The sequence below is a fragment of the Pecten maximus genome, chromosome 9 (genome assembly GCF_902652985.1).
Source record: "Pecten maximus chromosome 9, xPecMax1.1, whole genome shotgun sequence".
Taxonomy (NCBI): Eukaryota; Metazoa; Mollusca; class Bivalvia; order Pectinida; family Pectinidae; genus Pecten; species Pecten maximus.
Genome location: NC_047023.1, coordinates 30,595,309 through 30,621,008, shown reverse-complemented (window position 1 = coordinate 30,621,008; position 25,700 = coordinate 30,595,309). Strand labels below are relative to the sequence as shown.

General features: G+C 37.3%; 1 protein-coding gene across 2 annotated transcripts in view; it reads right to left on the bottom strand.

Annotated features, from left to right (window-relative positions):
- Positions 1-25,700, bottom strand: part of LOC117334436 (synaptotagmin-11-like) — a 39,980-nt gene that overhangs the window by 3,962 nt on the left and 10,318 nt on the right. The window contains exons 2-3 of one of the 2 annotated variants that reach the window (XM_033894065.1): positions 11,073-11,872; positions 1,608-1,740 (exon numbers count right to left, since the gene is read on the bottom strand). In XM_033894065.1, the coding sequence (XP_033749956.1) occupies positions 1,608-1,740; positions 11,073-11,872 (933 nt within the window). The remainder of the gene's footprint in view (positions 1-1,607; positions 1,741-11,072; positions 11,873-25,700) is intronic. The other variant, XM_033894066.1, reaches the window with a different exon arrangement.

Here is a 25,700-nt window from a genome sequence, read left to right as displayed (position 1 = left end):
CAGGTCTTGGTTTCATCAACGTCCCTAAACTGAAATTTGCCATAGGAAAACATTTTTAGATGTAAGGAAATACGTTTTTTTAAGAGTCACGTGTACGGATCTGCACTGTTCAATCCCGTGATACAGTTTTGAATTACATATACGGATCCTGATTGGTTAATACCAGACGGAGTTCCGGGTTAAACGGGTATATTTTGAAAACATAAATAGATCTTGGTTGTTCCTAATTACATGTATAATTCCTGATTCAATCTACATTTGATATTCAGGTCTGTAATGGAAAGTTCCACAAACAAATGATTATAAATTATTGATTAAATAAATAATTGGTATGGATGAAAACCGTACAATCTGGTTGGCGATTGCTGTGTTTGTAGCAGGTAAATAGAGAAACAATTGCTGATACGTTAGGGATTTAAATACAGAACAATAGCCTGATATGTTATGTCACAAAGACATCAATACTGAAAGCGATTCTGTGTAATATTAACAATGACAGGTTTTATAGCATTATATCCAGCGTCCAGGAATACCTTGTTAAAAGGTTTCAGAATCCGGTAATGTGTTCGTTACGCAATCACCTTGTGGGCAATTTTTCAAACGGGTGTTAGCTTTGGCTGGTCGCGATGAAAATCGATACCTGACTATGCACAGCATGTGATGCCATATTAACTAAAATCACTTATTAGGACCTCATATCAAGATTTTTAATGTGCATTAATTACATATTGATTACTTATCAGGATCCCATATCAAGATTTGGTATATATTGTAAGCAACACCTACATGAACTCTGTGACAATATATAAGGACCTTATTTGGCGATTACTGCAGTGAGTATGACAATTTTTGATCCATTATTAAATTCCAATGTCATGATTCAAAGGAAGATGAAATTCTTCATGTACACTAAGCATCTGATATCCTGATTGATTTTTTTATTGAACATGACATATCTCTGATGACTTATTATCAATTATAAGAATGAACAGTCTTAAATAAAAGAGAGACCTGCGATTAGATAAAAGTGGAAAATAAAACATGCAACCAGTTCTTTAACAAAAACCGGCTCGTATTCAATTGCTTTTATCTTTTGCGATTTAACGGATGAATCATCCTTTGCTCTCCGCATCATTTATGTCTTTAGATTTACAGAAATGTGACGTGGCGTTATACGAATAGCTTTGAAAATCGAATGCATTACTTATAAATGTACATATATATTTTATCCTGGGCCCTGTGAGGTTATGTGGGGATGATATTGATTCCGTCAACTGACTTCTGACGACAACGCAGCATTACACATGCGAGCTCACCGACACATTATTGCTGACGATATGATGTATACAAACATATTCCCGATAGTCTTCCTCTTATGAGATTTGTTTTTCTTCAGACAGAAACCGTTTCTGATCGATCTTGCAGCGGTTATAATTAATACATGTAAATATTCGTTTCGGATAAATGATTTAATGATAAAACTCGTATTTATGACCCGTAACCACTCCTAATAAAAGGCGAATTGTAACAGATACAGTGAATAACGCTCAATAAAAAGACAAAGACAACGTAAAGAGAAGAAAAGAGATAGTGAAATGGTGACCTACAATTCTCACCTGACAGGCCGGTGATGTCCATCTTTGGGAGGTTTCTGGCTTTCAGTACCACTACGGTAAGACGGTTGGCGGCGGGCTGGTAACACAAGGACACAAGGAGCTCCCCCCGGCCCTGCATCTGGAACTGAAGAATAAATAGATGCACGTAAGAACGTTTAAAAAAACTTGCATTGTGAGTGCTATAGTAATGGATGTATTTCAGCGGCAGTCAGATGGAAGGATTGTACAATAATACTCACGATATTAGTACATTCTAATACATTGAGAGTAAGATACAATAGTGAAAAAAACAAAATGGACAAATGGCGTAAGAGTGGTAAGCAAATTTATGAAGAAACGTTGTGTAATAAATCGATAGGTTATTTAAATCATTGTACACCGACATCACATCAGGACAAAATAAATCACAGATTAAAACATCAAATTCTACAGCGTCAACGTCAACATCAATAGATAAAAATCTAGACAATAGGTGTGTGTTTAGTTAATTTCAGGCTATTTTAGAATGCACTCATATCCATAGGTGGCGATGAGACCATCTATATTCAATAGATAGGCGGTACCAAACAAATAGCTGATGAAACATTTTTAGACTCGTTTTTATAAAATCTCATCTAAAATGAAAACTGATTTTACCAAAATGAGACAGCTATATGACAAATAGAGATGACATTACCACGTAAAATATAACGCCATAAAGGCCAAGATCAAGTACTAAACGATATGACAAATAGAGATTACATTACTAGGTAAAATATAACGCCGTAAAGGCCAATATCAAGTTTGATATCTATACATTAGTGTCAACACACCAAAGACAAATATGCAATAGTACCAACACACAAGGAGAGATAGGACCTCGAATCAATAAGTATCGTGAATGGAATGATATAAACAATCCGGTGTGAGATTTCTCTTTTGTCATGTATATACATGTATTCGGAGGTAAACAAAATATAGATGATATTATAATTCATCCATTCGCCGGGGTTAGTTATTGGGATGGAAAGACTGACGAGAAAAACATTACATTTTCTCCAAGTTTAGAAATTTATTATTTTGAAAACTGTTATAACAATGTGAAAAAAAAAAAAAAAAACACTAAACAAAAACAAAACTTTCTGTAACGACAAGAGATAATCAGGTTAACAATCAGCCATTCTGGAACCATTTGTAGGAAAAAAATAAAATTATGGGAGATGTAATTGATCCTTTGCATTTCAGTCGACTGATTACCCTTACCAAAATATGCGGTGCTTATTTTGTAACTAAATTGTGATATATATTTGTGCTGCTTGTTAGAGTGATATATATGATTTCTTTATTCTTTATGTTTCTTCTCCCATGTACAACTGCAGTAAATATTGAGGCTGACGGCCATACCCTGAAGCCAGACAAATACAAGCAATCACGAACCCTAACAAAATCATTGATTTTTTGTCTTTCTGGTATCAACATTGTCCATGATTACTGTACATAGGAATTCCCAAGATGTCGTTAGAGATTGGAGGTGTTTACAGAAAATGACGTCAACACGAGGCCATATTGGATGACTTTTCTCACAAGGTGGTCGGGCGCAATATGCTTTGTTATTACCTTATTTTGGTCAGTATACTTGTTATGCCGGCTATGTGATGGTGTAGTAACGTTCAAAACATTATAAGTTAATATACTCAAACATAAACTCTCAAAACATGTTCTGTTTCACTATACTCTGAATGGTCGCGAGGCTATATTTATTGTCAAAATGAATACGATGACTTCATGACGTCATACTTGTCATTCCTATTGTATGCATAGTGACAATAAAACTAATATGACAATCGTCTGATAGTTATATTTCTATTTCGTAAAAGACGATCATCAAATGTTAAATCAACTGCAACTCGAATGCACTTAAAGGTGGAAGCATATACGTTACCACGGAGAGAGGGAAAATCACAGTTTGAAAGGGTTATGTTATAATATGTCATCCATAATGTCTAAGAGTCTGTGCTATCCCTACAGTTTATTTCAAGAGGGAATATACTATCAGTAATTTTCGAGTTATTTTAAGAGACCGGATACATCGAAGTGAATTTGAGATTTATAATAGTTTAGAAGAATGTACATATATATAATTTTACAGCTGATAACAGCATGTTTTTATAAGTAATATCTATATATAATTGTAAAGAAGCAGTTGATATGATTTTTCTTATAAAACCCGGATATAATAAATACCCCACACGAACTGATATCGGATAACATGTATACGTCTGCTCGACACCTCAAATCGATAGTGGATACCGTGATATCACGCCTCCGCCTCATCTTCCAGGGATAATATGAAACCGAGCTTTACAATAACAAGTATTTTTTATGACAAACTAAAACAGGAAACAATAAAATTAATCGATGACTACTGAGTGGCCCTTTGACGCATCAGGAGGCCCCGGTTTCCAGTACGGGTGTCTGATATCCCTATGCCCATTACTCTATTTCGTTCTCATGTTTATCGCCTGCTAATTAATTGTCTAACTAATCGTGTTGTCACCTTCCCACGGACGTTTTAACGCTACACATTCGATTCAGACGCAGAATCTATAAAGCTCGATATATGGCGACAGCAAAGAGGTAAAATAACGTTATATCTAGAATGTGTATGGTACTATAAAGTTGCCTAGCGGTTTTGTGATCTAACGATGTCGGTTGGATCTATATTTCGAGCGATCCAATTCAATCCTTTGTTTACAAATGTCAAGCATTGACGGAAAGAATTATAACCTGACACTTAAATCGAAGAGGGTGTTAACAGCGTATGGCTAACAGTATCAATATTAAATTTCATTACGGTTCTGCTATCGTAGCTCCATCATTCTGACACATTATTTATCTTCGGCAAGGTCGTTAAGTTCCATCTGTATTGACGTAACGGATCACGTGAAGCCAATATCAGGAACTACGGGTAAAACTAGTCGGGTATGCAGAATGCGATGCGGTATTACGCTTCATTTTAGAGTTGTGTTTCTTTTTATAATGACATGTCATATATATATGTTTCATGATTTCCCAATATTGTCCCCTGGGTCAAGCCCTAGAAGCATTAAACAGCTGTATAGGGCATTTCCATATCCCAGGTGTACCAATCTATGTTCCCACCCAGTTGTGTTTACGGTGGAAAGGCGGCCATTTCTTTAACGCCTCGAAGGTAATGTTGCCATGTTAGTAATCTTAAGCGGCTATTGGCGTGAAAAAGACAGACTTCAGAGATCCCAGACAAATAGAGATGTTTCAACAAGTGACAGTTGTTTATCATATTTGACTCACATTAGATGATTTACAATTCTAGGAATAACACTTGCTTAAGAGTATTTGCTAAAATTGAAAATTAACTAACAAGAGTTGGATAAACATGATAAACAACCGTCACTCGTTAGGGAACAGGTTTATCCCATAACACCTTTACTTATAAAGGTAAGTTTGTAGAGTTCAAATTTTCCCAGCAAAGCTTTGTTTTCTCATGATCAATGCGAGGTTATCATCCGTTATCATCATCAACTTCTATTTCATAAGACAACATCCCCCCCCCCCCCCTCGATTATTCGATCTTCGATCTTTCTTGACGTCAGCCCTAATCAGTTACGCCAATGTTGAAAGCCGGCAAATCGAGAAAACGCGGTCATGTTGAAACAAAGTGGGGCTACGTATCATTTATTTCGCACAATGCCTGGTTTGACAGATTACCTCGTGCCTAACGCAAAGCCGTATACGACTTTATGCACGAGGTAATCTACCATATCAGACACTGTGCGACAGAAATAAGATGATACGTATACGTAGCTACACTTCCTTTGTCTGGGTTCTTTGAAGTCTGTTTTTTTTCACACTAATGATCGATAAAGATACCTCATATGGCAAACTTATCGAATCTGACAGAATAAGGACTCCATGCAATATGGTTATAAGAATTAAATATCTTAAAGGGGGTTATTATAACATTTTAATTATTAACATGCATTTAAACCTAATTTGTAATTTAATTACAAACACGTCGAATGTTTACCGAGGTGCCTGTTATTATAAAGAGTAGAGATTACTTTAGTTAATGAGATGTTATTATTAAGTGGCACCAATATATCAGAATATATCCCCTGGAGTATAACTAGTCATCTCACAATCCTTGATAACTAAAGCAGGTTTTTGGGATCACTTTATGCTGCTATTAGCATTACATGACAAAGAAGGACAACAGAAATATAAGTATCTACTCAATGTTTATATATTGTACCGTTTGACTAGTACACCGTTAAGAGACACTCCTTTGTTCAAGCCTCTACCGGATTGCTACACAAGGCTGCAGCTTTGTTTATTGCTTAACAAGTAGAATTAGTCCCACCTTTTTCCTTTAAAAAATGATTTAATGATGTGAAAATTTTCATCTTTCTAGGAATTTTAGTACAGTTGTTTGTAAGATTTTTTTATTGTGTATTCTCATTTGGAATCGTGGGAACCATTTATGGTGAAATTGTTGAATTTCAATAACCCTGGGATTCAATGTGCGTTGCATGTCAGAATTATTTCCGGAATCCGAAGTCTGTGATATATCAATTAAAATCTCAATAACCCAGAGTCTGAGGCGAAGAGTGAGTCATGCTTCAGCTTTTCTTCCGTAACCGCGTTATCAGACCTCGAAGAATGTAATAAATCAAACATTTTGAACTGTTTTATTCCAAAATTCCATACAGAAATATAGGCTTGGGTTGCTAACATAATCTAACCATAGTTGTGCAATGATGAACATAACTCAAAAGTGTTTATGCAATAACTGGAGCGTACATCAATCATTATCATTTCTTCCTTTACGTGTTATGAGAAATAACGTTAGTATATGTAACCATCAATGCTATTCAGGTATATTGGACGAGAGTCTATGCTATGTTTCCACGAACTTATATTTGGAAATGATCCGTGTATTTTCTAATAATAATGAAATTAGACACGAATAGCTAGGATATTTAGGATGTCTTCACAGGCAAATGACGAGACAGAACCATTGGGTATTAACAATTCATTGTACCGTAGTACATCTAACTCAGTATAAAAATTAATATCGTTTCCTTTAAATAGTTTCAAGATATGAGCCTTAAACATAAAAAATGATATGTAAATATATGTTTTTGGTTTTACAACACTGTTTACCATGGCAGATGTTTGTAAACAATGCTACAGGGGGAAAGGTGAATGGGGTCACGTGAGTGTGGATAACAAATCGTGCAGCATTATGTTTACGAGCGGTAACATGTACATTCTTGTAGGACGTACCGAATTTTGACGTTATGATTTTGCACTAATTTATATATGTAACAAACGGTTGCGGACTCTTTTAATTTTCGCAATTAAAGGAAAGGCTTAATTTTATGATACATTATTTCAAATATTACGCCAGATACTGTTTTGAATAATCGATTTTTACAGTTATAGTCTATATTTAGTATTTTTGTTATTATTTACTATTCTGTTTTGTATAAATGTTATAGATCAACACTATTGTATTCTCAATTCATGTAAATGTATTGTAGAAATCCTCTTTTCAACAGCTACTGCTCAATCTGTTTTCACATAACGGCAATAAGATATTTTCAGATCAAAGCAATTCTAGAAACAACACACTTTTTCCTGGTAGATAACTGTATTTGATGGTTACTAATTGTAAACATGACAAGTCTTTTGCACCAGGATCATTCAGATGCTTCAAAGATGAACTCTCCGAGCAACAAAGCAAGCATGAACTGTAAATTGAGTCTAGGTAAATAATGTGTTGCTGGAGTTCAAGTTTAATGTCAATTACTCGTCGGAAGAAGACTAGCTATGTATATTACAATGAACAGGCTTTGGTAGGAAATTAAATGAAAGTTTTTTTTGTGACCGTTTGGAGTGCATACGTCATACACGATTTGATTTTTGATAATTTGGTATTTATTTATGTAAAGGCAAATTAAACGATCCATGTTTCTTTATCAACTAGCTTTGCTATCTAACACTTTGTTACACGGTGTCGACGTCACTATGCCACTACTCTAAGCTTATGCCCAACATTTTTTATCGTTTATAATCTATTGCGTTGATTTTGATACATAATGTGATGGAACACTGCCTGTGTTATATTCTGGGTGAACAGTTGTATGTAAAATAATGTTAACTAGTGATTTACTGAATAGTTAAAAATATTCGCGTGACATATAATTTGGTTATATTTGAGGACATTAGCTCGACAATAAATACCATGCGAATATTTGTAGCTTTACAAAGAGCTGTTACGCAAAATTTAAAACCCGCGAACTAGTTCCGACTGCGTCACAGATGAAATATTAGTCCCGTAAAATTTAACAGCTATAAAATAAATGATGAGACATTGAAGTTACTCTACACCAGGAGTTACTGTAAGGCCTAACTTCAAACAGACCCTTTAACCTTATAACTTCCTGTAAAACAATACCAGCTTTGATATCCCATGTGTGAAATACCTATAGAATTCAAAGACAAGTCTTCGATCATGTCAAAGAAAACTAATTAAACCCGGACACCGATTCCCGGACTGTTTCACACCAGGGAACACCATCCGGGATTTCTAGTGCGGCGAAGTAATCCTTTAACCAATCTAGGACAGGGCACATTTACATCGTAACCAATTAATCATACACAAGACAGGAGTCTCCCTGAAGGGTTTTAGACGGACTATCTAATATCATACGGTCGCGTAGAGCAGGGTAAAGACCGGACATATCCCAATGTTCCCGTTACATGGAGTTGTACTATTTTGAACTCATTGTCACTGCGATATACATATATGTTTTCAAAATACGAATAATTATAAACTCAGAACATTGTATTACTTAAAAGTCAACCATTTTGCAAGTGTTTGTGCCTTGCAAACCCTATCTAAAATTATATAATATCCGACTAATTTGCATGACAAGGTTTCTGATGATTAAAAAAAAAATAGTCATCTGCAATTGCCATGAATGTGCCTTTACCGTTATAAGATATATGTCCGTACTTTTTGACTGGACTAAGTATTTGCATTTATTTTTATAAGATTCCAATTTTGTCAGATAAGGAAGAAGTGGGCATCAGACACACAAAGTATAAGAAACGTGTGGAAAGAGTGTTTTGAAATTTGATTCTCCAAGCAATCACACGATTCGCTGAATGTGTTGACCAATCCAAGGGTTTGTTTAGGTCAAGATCCCGACTAAAATGTGTACCCCCATTTATTTATGAAAAAGTACCACAGCATGTCGAAGAATAAAGAGAACTTAACTGGTTATCCGGTCTATCTTTAAATAATATCAATGGTAAGGACGAAAACCGTCTTAGAACTTGGTGTCCGTATTGTAAGAATACATATGTATGGTAACAATATATCCCATATATATACATATAGTAATGATCCCAGGATCGCTTTACTGTATGATATAGTCTATCCTCTTCACAAAGGTCAAACATTTATCGGCCCAAGATTTCATAAGAGATCACGTGGAATAAAGCGTAAACATGCAAATCGTTCTGATCGTCGGTTAATTAATAACATCAATTAACTGATGCATGCGTGTTGATTGATTCATGTATACAGGACGATACATTTACCTTGAAGCATCGCTACGCTAGTTTACTTGTCGCCATTGGTTCGTGATTCTTGTCTTAGAGAATAAGTTTAATACGTTAAATTGCGTGATACTGTAGTGTAAATATAGATCTAACTGGTTCTTCTATACAATTACCTTGAACTTTCATCACAAAAAGCACGTACACCCTCGCTGTTTCCTGATGTAGATTTTTTAACGAAATAACGGCAAGATAAATACCAATAAGATCGCTGGATCAGTGTGGCACGCTGTAGTATTTTAATTGATCAGGTAATCCTGTTAGTTTCGTACCCAAATGACATGGATGTGGCGTAGTTCTCATTACGAACCAGTAATTCTCTTGATATCGGTGTTATTTACGGAACACACGATCGATGATGCTGTGTGCTTGTTCATAGTCATGCTGAATTTGCGTTTGAGCAACGTTACAGCCAGGCGTTTGTCGTCACAGAAACTGCCATTGTTTCTATGCTCACTTGATGACGTCAGACAGTTCTCGGGGATATATTGGAGAGCTTCTTTGATAATTAATTTGAGAACTCTGAGAAAATTACTAGATAGCAGAAATATTGATTTCTATTTATAAATTATGAAATGATATTGAAGGACCTCTGAGTACGTAACCCCCGGTTTTAATGTGTTTGAAATGAATACATCAGGAGCCAATCTAAATAAGTTATGGCATGTTCCGCCAGTATACAGTTATCTCTATTGGTGATTTACGAACTGTGACATTGATTGTTGTTAGGGTTAACACATTTCTAATTTCCGGAAGGCTGCCACAACGATTATAATTTGGAATGCACCAGAACGTTCAGTACAACAATTGCCAATATAAAATATTAGCTTTACATATTACCGGGTCGATCTGTACAATTCAATTATGAACGTTATAACAGTCTAAAATCTACAGTATACTTTTATTATTGAAACCGTTAGTAATTTAAGTAATTGAGTTTTGAAAAAACTATCTCGCTTCTCGTTTTGTTGACTCGTCCTAGAAAATCACATAGTGTTTTACTTAAATCTAATTAGCATTTGTTATCTACAAGGTATGTGATCTAACACCTGTTTTTGTTTACGATTTAGTGTGTTGTGATGAATAATATAATTGCGTGAAATGGGGTAATCATTCTTTTGTTTGGGGTGAACTAGTTTGGATGAGTACATTAAGGTGTTAGAGTACGGAGTATTAGCTAGAGGTGTTTCTTAAGTTCACTTTGTTTAAGTATCAATCCTAACATATTTTCCTACAACCACTACAACGCGAGTAACTTTGACGCATATTGATGAACATTTCTTAAGAATTATTAAAAATACTAAAAAAAAAAAATATTTGGAACCTTAAATGGACTTAAACACCAACATTTCCATATTTCACAAAAAAAAACCTTGCCAAATTAGACGAGGGGTGCACCTTCTGACACAATGATTTTCCTGTGCGTGCAGGGATAACGAAGTTCACATAGTTTAATCAATAAAGTCCCGAACACTAAACAGCTTTCCTTTCACTGTCTATTCTTAATAAAAGCCTTTTGCTGTAAGTCGAAGAAATAAGCAACTCAAATATTCATTGAATTCCAAGAAAACACTTCAACCTGAGTATAACTTTACTTTGGTGATGGATTGGCTCACGGTATGTGATATTTTGATCGATCAATGACATATGTTCTGCTGCAGAAACTAAAACCGAAGACTCCGAAAACACATTGCTGATTGTTTTGCAAAAAAAGTTATAAATACAAATCATGAACTAAATTTGTTCGACTAAATCAAGGCTCATTGATTGTACTAATTTGGATAATAACGATATCACGTGACTACTTACTTTGAGGTGGCGCGGATGGATCTCCTTCGTCAGGTGAATTTCCTTCTGGGTAGGGTCAACACCATTAAGAGGATACACAACCTCGCCAATAATCTCGTCTCGCGAGAACCGGTCAAAGCTAAGGACCACGAAATGCAGCGTAATTCCTTGAATCTGATTTTCACTGATCCCGTAGAACGTAAAGGTCTCATCGTAGGTCGGACTGAGGGTTTTCCGGAGAACCCTTGTCTTACATTTGTGCCTTTTATCGGGAAGGAGTTGGAGCTTGACATAGGGATCACAACCTCCTAAACTGGGGTCCCTCTGGGGTAGATCTACAGCGCGTAGGATCGTCACAAGCAAGGCAGTCTTCAGCGAGTCATATTCAACAGAAAAATGCAGGTTGCCCAATTTCTGTATTTTATTTTCATCAATCTGTTTTTCCCTCATGCAAACTTCTTTCTCTGGTGTTTTCCCCTCTTTCTCATTTTCCACATATACTTCTGATTTCACGTGACCCGAGGACTCTTTTTCGGATTGCATTGAGTACGATGGCGGAAGCATACGTTCAGTGGATCCAAGATCGTGCTGCGAAGGCGGAGTAATAGGGCTGGTGGCTTTGTGCTTCATTGGTGTTCCGCGCGTCGAGACATTTTTCTTGACATTCGTGCTTTCCTTCAACCCCTTTTTAATGGCTGATGATAACCTACTCTGAACCTCCTGAGCTCTACGGCGACGATAACATTTGTATGTTACGATGGTTGCTAGTACGATGAAAACAATGGTTCCGGCCACGATTCCAACTATGCCGAATGATGAAACTGAAAAAAACAACAAAAATCATATTTATAGTGTTTTCATCACCTATTTCATAGAGAGTAAATATTCAAATCCTTAGTTTTCAGGCATGTATACGTTGTCAGTGTTACCTTTTTGAGGGTTCGGGTGATATTATAAATGTTTATCGTGCAAGGAATCTGCTACACAAACTAGATGATTTATTATTTATTTGAAACACTTGTCCCAACATTTCAAATGTTCTTACATTATTGTACGACGAATAACAAATCCAAAAAGAAGACTATTTAATAAAAATGGTTTCAAATTTCCATAAAGTGAATTAATTGCATATTTCTACTTATTTTGATCAAAAAAAACAGTGTTTGTTTTTGTACCGACTGTCGTACTGGGATACCACTCGTTAATCACTCCCTTAAATGCTGTCCTGACCGTGCATACTGGAAGTGTATCAAAATGACTATAACGGTACAAATCAATGTTGGAAAATGTTATCGGGCGTAATGTTTTTAAAACCAAACATCTCATATAAATAAGACTTTCCCTAAACTACGAAAAAAGTGTCCACTACCGTGTTTCTGGAATATTTAATCCAGTGCAAGACAATGATATAACAAATCGGTAGGTCCTACGAAAATGAACATGCTACAGCTCGTAACCAGAACGCTGTGCCCGGACTTGTCACTCACACCAATGTGACTATATGTGGCCTTGTCCAACATCAACCTAGATAAACAGTGTTTTGAAACTCGAAAACATATTTTATAGAACATTGTGTATGGTATAGGCTCGGGTATAGCTATTTTCCAAACCCATTTCATTATTTAAAAGAAGAGCCACATAAATAAAGTTGTTTTATATCAATCACAACAAATACATGTGCAAGAATAAAGTGGTTGTGCTACCAGCTGAATAAGTGGAATCTGTATATCAATCTAGTCCTATCCAGGTTAACCAAGACATATCAGAAAAGTCACATTATCAACAATTCAATATCATTACAAAAACGCATAGACAAGCTATTATTAAACGATGAGTTATCTAAAAATATATCTTAACGGTTTGTGTTGGCATAATTATGTGTACATAGTGGCCCATTCAATACGCTTCCAAGATAATGTTTGATTAAACATGGGATTGATATATAGATAGACATGCATGTTGACTGTCCCACCGCGATCTCAAATACCCACTCGAGCAATAAAAATCATGGTCTCTATGGTAACAACAGGAAATTATTCAAAGTCTGAGAAATTACTTGAGAAGATCGATAGAACATTGGAGATCATAAGTGACAAGGCATAAAACAATCTTAATCAAAATAGAACACGAACGTTTGTCGAGTTCGTCTTCAGAGAGATAACAATGTGATCCTATTCTCAGCATGGTTTGTAGCACGCGATGTCTGCTCGGGGTTCGATATATATAAACAGCACTTGTCGTGTTAGTAAAATACCGTAAAATGATATAGAATTTTTGGCCACTTTCGGTTGTTTTAGGATTTTTTGAATATATAACCTGTGGTATTTCCCAACAGACAATTTAAACAGTAAATTTAGTGTTTATTCAAGATCAAATACGGTCTGGTCTTTAACGCAATTAAATGTACATGCTATTTGATTAGTGAACAAATAACTGAGATAGAACTTAAAATAACCATTCTCCAATAATGAAGAGAATTTCAAACGGCTGCTGGCATGCAAGTCTCGTTTGTTTTGTTTCCGCAACAGTCAGTTTCCGGTGATGGCGACTCGTGTGACGTGACCACAGCTAATGGGTCTATACTTTTACACTCTTTTGTCGAGACCACATTGTCAAAGCCTATTGATATCAAGAAGGCTGTCTGGATGTAAATTGCACATAAAATCAATGATATGTAGAATTCCTAGAATGGGAAAGCCTCCTACACCACAGACGATTCCATCGCCATAGTCACAGATCACATGACTCCAACCAGTCACGTGAATATATGTCTAAATGCCTGCTTTGTCTATGGTAACTCTTGATCGCTTCCGAAATGTTACATGGTACACAGTGAATGACATCAGACGAGTTATTTCCTAAATATTCTAGCTGATTCGAAATTCTAGAGCTTGTTGTCTTATCTAAATTCCCGAGATAAATGTCAACTGTCGACGGAAAATCTTATAATACAGGGTTTGTAAATTGCCGATTGATGAATACGTTGGGAATATCTATCGTCGGCATCATCATCATCATATCATCGTACTTAGCAGCGAAGACCGTCCTTAAATGGCCATAGCTGTTGATAGGACGTTACACAATATATAACTAAACATAAACAATCATTATTATACATTTGCTTCATTACAAACGTATTGCTACAGGTAATTCCTAGTATAAAATCAAACTTGATCCAGGTGTCATACGACACTGACATGTGGGCAGTATTCAGTATTTCCATTAACCAAACACCATAATCGTACCGATCTTTGTATATTATATCCATATCTACAGAAAATCCCAATAATGTCAATTATAAATAAAATTAATACAGTTTGTCTTTATTGTTGATAACTACATTTTGTATTTGCATTGTCGTTTCTCTTCTACGTATTTTCTTAAAGTATCGTCTTATTATGGTGGATCGTTAGGGCCAAGTATCAAATCTCGCATTCCCGCACTCTCGACCTTAGGTCGAAAACGCGAGAATGCGAAAACGCGACGGCGAGGGAGCGAAAACGCGAGAATGCGAAAACTCGACGGCGAAAACGCGAGATTAATCTCGCACTCTCGCCGTGGCAATTTCGCTCCCTCGCCGTCGCGTTTTCGCACTCTCGCGATTTCGACCTTAGGTAGAACGCGATATAAGGTTTAAAGGCCTCGCCCTCTCGATTCCTCGCATACATATATATCCAACGTAATGTATATCCCTATATATGTTCCTCCAGAAAATAAACTTCCTTACGCATTCTCGACCTCTCGACCTCTCGCATTCTCGCCGTCGAGTTTGCGCATTCTCGCGTTTTCTCTATTTCGCATTCTCGCGTTTTCGCTCCCTCGCATTCTCGCGTTTTCGACCTAAGTCGAGAGTGCGAGAATGCGATATTTGATACTTGGCCCTAACGAGCCACCATATCTTATAGATTTTGAAAATCACCTCGCGTGCACGGTGTTCGACATTACCGGTTGACGTATTTTATAAAAAACGATTTTTAAGAATGTCATATTATTAAACCAGGGGAAATTTGCGTCGGAACTAATGGTCAATGAAATCCGCATCAAACCATTTGTTACGATTAGCCCGCATGCGCCAGTGCCGACCTTTTCCCGCCTTGCGTAATGATGAGGTGATTAATTGGCTGCTGGTTTCTCCCAAATGTTGAGATTAATGCTTTATTCTCTCTTCATTCAATTAGTATTTTATTTTTTTCCTATACCATGGCAGAACATTTATCAAAACACATGCGTTTTAAGTTTATAAAGGTAGAATTATGATATTTCTGATGACGTCATTTCCACCATTGTTCATTGGCAACCGCTCTATCATTATTCTATAGGATTATTGTATGGGAAATGGATTTCTTCGATATTGTGAAACTAATATGTGAGTTCCAATTATAGATTGTAATTAAACGATCATCTTCCAGTCCGGATATTAAAACCTTGATATGATTGACAAAGTAACATGTAAATATATGGCAGAGTAATTCCGATAAAACTACTGATTCAATTGATAAATTGCAATATAAAATGGATAATGTCGTTATAAACAAAATTATTTTGTTAATTATGCCTGGATTGGAAACTTATTAATTTTAGACTACGTAATGATGTACAACGTGTAAATTGTTTTACATTCAAAACATATCCTTATATGGTAACCATACATCGATGATTTTTTTGTCTAAATAAATAATCTCAGCCTTACTATTAACGTTCTCCTTTTATCAACTTTGCCAGTAACATTTTCTTGTTCTTATATCAACCAATCAGTATAAATCGTTCTGATATCAACCAATCAAATTTCACGTTCTAATATAAACCAATAAGCTGTTCATGTTCTAATGTAAGCCAATCATGTTTTTGTTCTACAATACTTACGTTATACTTAAGTTATCTTGTTTACAAAGTAACAGATAAGGTTTTAATGGATGAAATTTTACATGCTCATGTTCATACTGAAATCGTATAGTTATGCTAGATTGTAAGGCCTGGCCATCTGAATTTCAAAGCAGGTGTGATGAAGATTATGCACAAAAGACATATAAAAATAGCAAATACATATGTACCACCATATCGCGTTTGAAGATATGATTATTGTAACAAATGAAGTAATGTTGGTAAATCAAACTTCATATTTCAGCTGGTTCGTCCTGCTGTACTTCCTGAGTGCTTGGTGTAATGTGCAATGATATCGACATGGAAGTTTTCTCCAGAAGACAAAGCAAATGTTGCATCGCAAGCAAGATCCAGAGAGTATGTTCAACATAGCATCAAGGCCAGGGAAACCACCCTCGGTGTGTCTGATTAAATATCAAGACCATAAGAACATAAGATAGATCTTTGCTAAATAAGAAATCATAACTGCCGTCAAGACACACAGACAAAACATGTTAAAGGCTTGGTACGAAGGAACAAGATATAGCACGGATTCATTACCTGAATACTGCTGAGGTGTCGGATACATGTCAACCTACTCAGGGATGGGTGTTTCCTTTAAGGCAAATACCGCACTGTATTTTTGCCTTTTGTTACATTTCCTGCCAAACCCATACATCTGTCAAACAGATCCCGTATATGCCTTAATTAGTATTTTACAAAGATTGGTCTGTTAAAGTCTATTTAACACATTGGAACTCACGGAAACTATTGGTGATGCTTTATAGCGAGATCCGAGATCAAGCAATTGATTGCAATATTGCAGTGGCTTTGTCATTAGCGTTCTATAAATAGGCTATTAAGACCGTAAATTATGGAACCAGTAATGATATCCCATGGGACATGAAGAAATGAAAACTTGGTATGAGTTATTGTATTGAATCAAGAGTGAGGATAGTCGGATATTTTAGAAACATGCATCATTATTTTCCGTCAGACAATTTGACTTCAAAATCATTTTACAACATTTGAAAATTGTAATAACTGTAGGGGTAAACGGAAGCCAGGAAACACCTGCCAGTGAAAGTTAATTTGTTTCAAATAGGAAACATTTTTGTTTTCCTCCATGCTTTGTACAACTAACATACCAACATCAATACCATTTCCCTCCCAGGAGTAATTGACTGCTATACGGTAAATTTGATCATGGTGAGCTTTATCATTATTGAAAACCATAGAATCTAGTCAGCATCAGCAACCAGACGAATCCAACAACTTCATTAACGCAGACAGTTACCGCCATCATGGTCGGATTGCATCATCTCATCATTAAAACGCCTAACGAACACAAGTCAATGAGTATACTATTGCGGTGTTCTAGTCTTGAAAAACCCGACGGTATAATTACACAGGCTGAAATCGTTACTGACATCAAAATAACTTAATGAAATCAGTGATACTGATATCCGCCTCACTTTGCTTCGCAATCAGCACAAAATATCAAAACAACCACCGACTCTGGCGAACATGACGACAGTATACATCACCGAAGCTTCCTTATCGGAATCGGCGTTTTCCGAGGATCCCGCAGTAACGGTGACGTCCGCAGGTGTACGCGTGAGGTGTATGAATTAACAATGAACTGCTGTCTGATATGATATTGATTTCATCCAGCAGTACTACGGGTGTGCCATTCTGTTGGGTTTTTTTACGAACGGGTATCGTTTGTTTATACTACAACATGCATGCCATGGTACGGCGTCCTCGGCATTGCGTTACTGACTCGTCTGTGATGAGCTTTTCAATATGGGGGTTTCCAATAAATTTTCAATTATCTCTCTGCAAGAAGTCCATTCAATCCCTCACGCAATCGATGAAAATCTGTGGGAGTATATTGTAGGTAGATCCAATGGGCCGGCGATTCGGTCCAATCAGATCTTGTTTTCCTTTTATTTCTGTTTGTTTCCATAGTTCCCGTTTATACAAGTATCTTCCTTTCACTTTGACGCTTCCTGAGAACCTTTGATGCTTTTAACATTGTTTAAAAAAAATACCCAGATCAATTTTGTGTCTTTAGTTATAATCTTAAGGGATCTCAATGCTTTTGTTGACGATTCCACAATTTTTGTCCTACACATTTCAAAAGTTGGTATTTATACTAAAAGTTGCTACGTTAAATTTTAGTTTTATCAATTATCTTTCTTCTTTAAGATGAAATATAACGCATAGTTTAAGTATACGGTTGACATTACTGTATGATCATCCCCCACCCTATATCTCCCCATCTTTTTCGGTGACGCCGATATTCCTCATTACCAATGCACTCTACACATAGCCTGTGGGTCGTGCATTAAACATAAACATGACACAGACCAACCTTTATTACTATGCATCCATATATAACTTGTGTCTTTATTGATTTAGAGACAACTTCAGCTGGGGATTAACATGTAGATTATTAATTGTTAAAATGTTTGACAAGCCAGGTTTGAACAGACGTGCACAGACAACATGGCTCCAGTGAGGAACAGTGCTTTTAACAAATACCCAACTGTCATTAACTGATTGCATGCATGTCGGCAAAAATAAGAGTTCAATTTGCTTTATTACAAATTATAATCATCTTTTTATCCCGTAGTAGTGCTGTCATTAGATCGTTGTTTAAGACATTTGTACTTGGATTCATGTGAATCACATCAATCGTCTGTGCTTGTTCAGTCAAGGATTTAAATCTCGCCAAGCGATTATTTGCTTGAGACTATTGCAATCTTTGAAGCGAAATGAAATATTCTTTAGTTAAGTGGTTTAATGAAATGTTCCTCTACAGTGTTGTTGATAGATATGCCCGACGTACTTCACAACGGGACATGATATTCCCAATGGTAGATCAGAGTATGTACGTACTTCCCTACGGGATATGATATTCCCAATGGTGTTCAGAGTATGTACGTACTTCCCTACGGGACATGATATTCCCAATGGTAGATCAGAGTGTGTACGTACTTCCCTACGGGACATGATATTCCCAATGGTAGATCAGAGTGTGTACGTACTTCCCTACGGGATATGATATTCCCAATGGTAGATCAGAGTATGTACGTACTTCCCTACGGGACATGATATTCCCAATGGTAGATCAGAGTGTGTACGTACTTCCCTACGGGACATGATATTCCCAATGGTAGGTCAGAGTGTGTACGTACTTCCCTACGGGACATGATATTCCCAATGGTAGATCAGAGTGTGTACGTACTTCCCTACGGGACATGATATTCCCAATGGTAGATCAGAGTGTGTACGTACTTCCCTACGGGATATGATATTCCCAATGGTAGATCAGAGTATGTACGTACTTCCCTACGGGACATGATATTCCCAATGGTAGATCAGAGTATGTACGTACTTCCCTACGGGACATGATATTCCCAATGGTAGATCAAGTGTGTACTTCCCTACGGGACATGATATTCCCAATGGTAGATCAGAGTGTGTACGTACTTCACTATGGGATATGATATTCCCAATGGTAGATCAGAGTATGTACGAACTTCCCTACGGGACATGATATTCCCAATCGTAAATCAGAGTGTGTACGTACTTCCCTACGGGATATGATATTCCCAATGGTAGATCAGAGTATGTACGTACTTCCCTACGGGACATGATATTCCCAATGGTAGATCAGAGTGTGTACGTACTTCCCTACGGGACATGATATTCCCAATGGTAGGTCAGAGTGTGTACGTACTTCCCTACGGGACATGATATTCCCAATGGTAGATCAGAGTGTGTACGTACTTCCCTACGGGACATGATATTCCCAATGGTAGATCAGAGTGTGTACGTACTTCCCTACGGGATATGATATTCCCAATGGTAGATCAGAGTATGTACGTACTTCCCTACGGGACATGATATTCCCAATGGTAGATCAGAGTATGTACGTACTTCCCTACGGGACATGATATTCCCAATGGTAGATCAAGTGTGTACTTCCCTACGGGACATGATATTCCCAATGGTAGATCAGAGTGTGTACGTACTTCACTATGGGATATGATATTCCCAATGGTAGATCAGAGTATGTACGAACTTCCCTACGGGACATGATATTCCCAATCGTAAATCAGAGTGTGTACGTACTTCCCTACGGGACATGATATTCCCAATGGTAGATCAGAGTATGTACGTACTTCCCTACGGGACATGATATTCCCAATGGTAGACCAGAGTATGTACGTACTTCCCTACGGGATATGATATTCCCAATGGTAGATCAGAGTGTGTACGTACTTCCCTACGGGATATGATATTCCCAATGGTAGATCAGAGTGTGTACGTACTTCCCTACGGGACATGATATTCCCAATGGTAGATCAGAGTGTGTACGTACTTCCCTACGGGACATGATATTCCCAATGGTAGATCAGAGTATGTACGTACTTCCCTACGGGACATGATATTCCCAATGGTAGATCAGAGTATGTACGTACTTCCCTACGGGATATGATATTCCCAATGGTAGATCAGAGTGTGTACGTACTTCCCTACGGGACATGATATTCCCAATGGTAGATCAGAGTGTTTACGTACTTCCCTACGGGACATGATATTCCCAATGGTAGATCAGAGTGTGTACGTACTTCCCTACGGGACATGATATTCCCAATGGTAGATCAGAGTGTGTACGTACTTCCCTACGGGACATGATATTCCCAATGGTAGATCAGAGTGTGTACGTACTTCCCTACGGGACATGATATTCCCAATGGTAGATCAGAGTGTGTACGTACTTCCCTACGGGACATGATATTCCCAATGGTAGGTCAGAGTATGTACGTACTTCCTTACGGGACATGATATTCCCAATGGTAGGTCAGAGTATGTACGTACTAACGTCAACAAAGGTGTTATTATTCAATGACGATATATCGATAACGTTAATATCTGTTAGAAACTTTTACCACATAATCAGGTAAAATGATCTCAAACAAAAATACCATAAGTACAACATTGCATCTAAATACGCTCCAGGATGTATATGTACAGATTATATCAAAACAAAGAATGTTAGTATACACTAAACTCAAACCGCGTCAAAACTGCAGTAGAATAGGAAAACATCGTAGATTAATTTGACAAAAAGCACCCCAATGCGCTTACTTGAAATATCCATTTTTAGCAGCATACGACTGCTAATTTTGTGCTGTAGAAGTGAGTAAAGAATAATCAGTTTCTCACTTTGCCCTTTGCTTTTGATTTGAAATGTTTTCGGTTGATATAATTGTTAAATTCGCCAGACATAATGTGTTGTTTTTACACTAAACGAATTGCATTTTCAAGGCTAGACGTCAATTACTGCCTTTGTCCTTGGCAGACGAAGAGGCGGACGATGTATTTCCTCCTATGGTCTGCAACTCTCATGTTATTGGAAAACCAACACACAAATGTCAGTCTCGATCAATTTAGAAACAAACCATTCTAGTTTTTGTCGGTAGAGTTTTTGTTAAAACACATATATTATTCATACTTAGTTTCATTGAAAACCGCAAAAGTAGAGTTGAGGATTGCTTTCTGTATTAAAGCACGAAGAAAACACGAAATTCACCGGAAGTTGTCATTCCGTTTTCATGTGCAAGAATTGGATATAATCCAGATCACGTGGCAAGGTAACGCTTTAAACCAATATCTTTCCTAACCCTTCCAATGGTATCTCCCCAGTTGTACCACATGTACAGTTACATATTGTCTGAAGAGGTTGGTTTGATGGAGCCTTTGTCTCTCACAAGTAGCCCCACACACAGATGACGGAACATTAAACAGACCGAAAGTAATTTATATATTTACCCATACAAAAATAGCAAAACACAGATGTGAGACCGTTGTCACCATAATTGCTCCCATTCTAAGGTCGTGACCTCCAGATTCCAGCTAGACTTACTCTGCGGGTGTCTGGAACACCCGGTATTACTATTCCTTGTTATTTCATTCATATAGTGTCCACAGTATATCGACTTAAGCTAGAATAACGGTCTCATTTGCATGTCGGTAATCTGTTTTAGGACCAGGGGAAAGTCTTGATAGGAAGACATATCCCGAGGCCATTGATAGTTCGTCTTTAACAATAAGATTTGTCGTGAACATCTAGGTTTATTATCCGTCACACCATGCATGTTAAAACACCAGTTGTATTTCCAGTTTTTGTTTACGGATTTGTAATACCTTTACTTGCTGACTTACGTACCTACCTGTATTCTATATATCTATATTTTGAGCGGGTGTTGAGACCAATCATCAAGAAAAGGTCTTATCTTTGTAATTATTGCATCAAACATAACGAATGTGTCGCCGTTCTGATTACATTCCTAGACTTGCCTATTATGCTGTTCCAGAGAAACTTCAATATTTTTGTACATTATTTCCATCAATAATTAAGAACGAAATTGGAGCTTATCTTACATATATTTTTGGGAGGAATGGTATCGTAATAATGGCCCTGGGAATTGGTTTGATGTTTTTTGCTCAACGTTAATTAAAAAAAAGTATACGTCATCCAGAAATTAATATAACTAATTGAGTTAACATTGTAAACTCTTTTTTATTGTTTCTGTCCCCTGTTGTGTACTGTTTCTGTCCGCCTGTTGTGCACTGTTTGTGTCCCCCTGTTGTGTACTGTTTCTGTCCCCCACCCCCAGTTCAGTGCTGTTTCTGTCCCTCTGTTGTGTATTGTTTCTGTCCCCCACCCCCAGTTCAGTACTGTTTCTGTCCCTCTGTTGTGTATTGTTTCTGTCCCCCACCCCCAGTTCAGTACTGTTTCTGTCCCTCTGTTGTGTATTGTTTCTGTCCCCCACCCCCAGTTCAGTGCTGTTTCTGTCCCTCTGTTGTGTATTGTTTCTGTCCCCCACTTCCAGTTCAGTGCTGTTTCTGTCCCTCTGTTGTGTACTGTTTCTTTTCTCCTGTTCTCTACTTTTTCTATCCCCACCCCCAGTTCATTACTATTTCTGTCCCCCAGTTCAGTACTGTCCATTTCTCCTGTTATCTACTGTTTCTGTCCCCAACCCCCACCCAGTTCAGTACTGTTTCTGCCCCCCACCCCCAGTTCAGTGCTGTGTCTGTCCCCCACCCCCAGTTCAGTGCTGTTTCTGTTCTCCTGCTCTATACTGTTTCTGTCCCCCACCCCCAGTTCAGTGCTGTGTCTGTCCCCCACCCTCAGTTCAGTACTGTTTCTGTCCCCAACCCCCAGTTTAGTGCTGTTTCTGTTCTCCTGCTCTATACTGTTTCTGTCCCCCACCCAGTTCAGTACTGTTTCTGTCCCCCACCCCCAGTTCAGTGCTGTGTCTGTTCCCCACCCCCAGTTCAGTACTGTTTCTGTCCCCAACCTCCAGTTCAGTGCTGTTTCTGTCCCCAACCCCCAGTTCAGTGCTGTTTCTGTTCTCCTGCTCTATACTGTTTCTGTTCCCCACCCCCAATTAATTACTGTTTCTGTCCCCCAGTTCAGTACTGTGTCTGTCCCCCAACCCAGTTCAGTGCTGTTTCTGTCCCCCAACCCCAATTCAGTACTGTATTTCTCTCCCCCTGTTCTTATAAATAACACAAAACATTTTAAAAGGCGTTATCAAGTACTTGTTACAATGTTCGAACTCAATGAACGAATTCTTAGAAATTTTCTTTTTGTTACTGAAGGTGTATATTCCCGAAACAATACATTTGATGTGTAATCAATTGTAACAGATTTGATTTATCATCTAGATGCAAATTAAAAACAGAAAATTCGCTTTATGTGCTGAAACAATAACATTGTTTTGAAATTCGTAATTATTTTGGTCTGACCTAAGTATCTCAAAATGCAGATATTCCTCGCATCCAGTATTATCAGTAGCCCTGCCCCCGCATCAAACTAATCTAACCTGTGGAATGACATTTATACACGGACCAGTTACCAACATGACATTTAGCTGGCGGCTAATCGAAGACAGTTAGTGAGAGAATAGAGAACATCTGACCTTTTCATGATTAACTAATTTCTCTAGAATCGATTTTATATCAAACTTCCTTAAGTAGATACATCATAGCTTGGTCCAAGCGTCTTACGTATAATTGACTCGCGCTAGATGATGAAATCCTATCGATCTGGTCTTCAGAACTGCTCTGACCTATTTTGTTACGAGTACAATTACCATACAGTTTACTGTTTCATCAGATAATGGGCACGCTTTGGGTCTGAGGAGGACACCAGCTCCATCAGATTGGTTCTTGGCACACCAACTTGATGAAATATTCTTGATTGAAAGAAACTGAATCCATGATAATGATTAGGACGAATCTGATTGTAGGCTAATCCCCGGACAGAGGAAGACCTCTTCAGTTTCTATGACAATGTAAACCATAGCTCTGCAATCATATATATATATATATATAACATATAACTGTGCTTTGGTTAAAATCCACGCCCACATCAAGAGAAATATAAATCAACACTAAAATGTGGACCAGTGTTGCCTAAATAGTTTTGTCTGTAGTTCCGGTATGTTGTTTAGTAGCCAATGAGCTAATGATAGTCCAATTTATCATTGATCTTTTCAATCTGAGAAACTGCTTTTGATTTTACAGTAATTTTGCCTTGCATATCTCATTTTTTGATAAAAACTTTTTATTTTATAAACCAATTTATTTGTGATGGGCAAACAAGGTCACACTTTTAGACACGTTCTTTAATTCCTCCATCAAAGAGAAATACTAAACGTGTGGTTTTCCACATCAAAAGCAAAATCAACTGACTCGATAACAATCTTCCTATTTAACTCTCACAACAGGTTGTGATAATGTGACGACCTCTGGTTGGTATGATGTCTCAGGTTCTACAAGGCTCTAGCTCACGCTTTGGTTTATAGATAAATAACCTGGTAAAATACAGAAATTTAACAAAAAATGCTAAAATATGTATAGCTATTGTACCATGAAGTCCTGAAATGATGATGGAACACTGACTGAACAATTTAAATAATTTAATACGATTTACTTATCGAGAGAAAGCATCAGTTTGTCGACCCTGAGTAGTTCCAGATTTAGTTTACTGTACCCAACCGGAAGCTCTCTTGCTGTAAATTATATCTACCAAAGGTGTCAGCTGCTCATCACATGACCATTATTGTATTATATTAGTTAATACAAATGCACTTTATATATTAACTTTGTTAAAGTGTTATGATAGGAAAATGTTATCACGACATTTTCGGTGGGCATTATTTTCAGTTTATTTCAGAAAAAAAAAAAAAAAGATTGAGAAAAATATAACAACAAAAAAAGTAAGGATAAATACACTTATCTTTCAAACTCAAATCCACGAATATTACATTAATCCTAATATAAAATCGATGCTTGGGTAAGTTTTGGGTCTACGTTGTGGGAAGAGGGCGGACGGACACAGAACGTCTAATATGTTGCTATCACGTGGGGGAAAACTTGACCAACGAGCGCACAGCGACCTAATTTATCACGTGGAAAACAACACGTGAGATACACAATCCCATAAAAATATTTCTGGAAAGGAACAATTTGGAAGAATGGCATTTCATATTACGTTCGCCCGCCGCGACAACTCGATTGTCACGGAAAAACTTCAGGAGGTATCCATCGTTACGACAGAGTCAACTTCAGGAGGTCGCCTTCGCCATTGCATAGTCAGCTTTAGAAGGTCCTCAATTGTCATTTCATAGCCAGCTTCGGGGGTTTCCATCGCAACGGCAATAAACATAGCCAACGTCAGGCGTTCTCCATCGCCACGGCGTA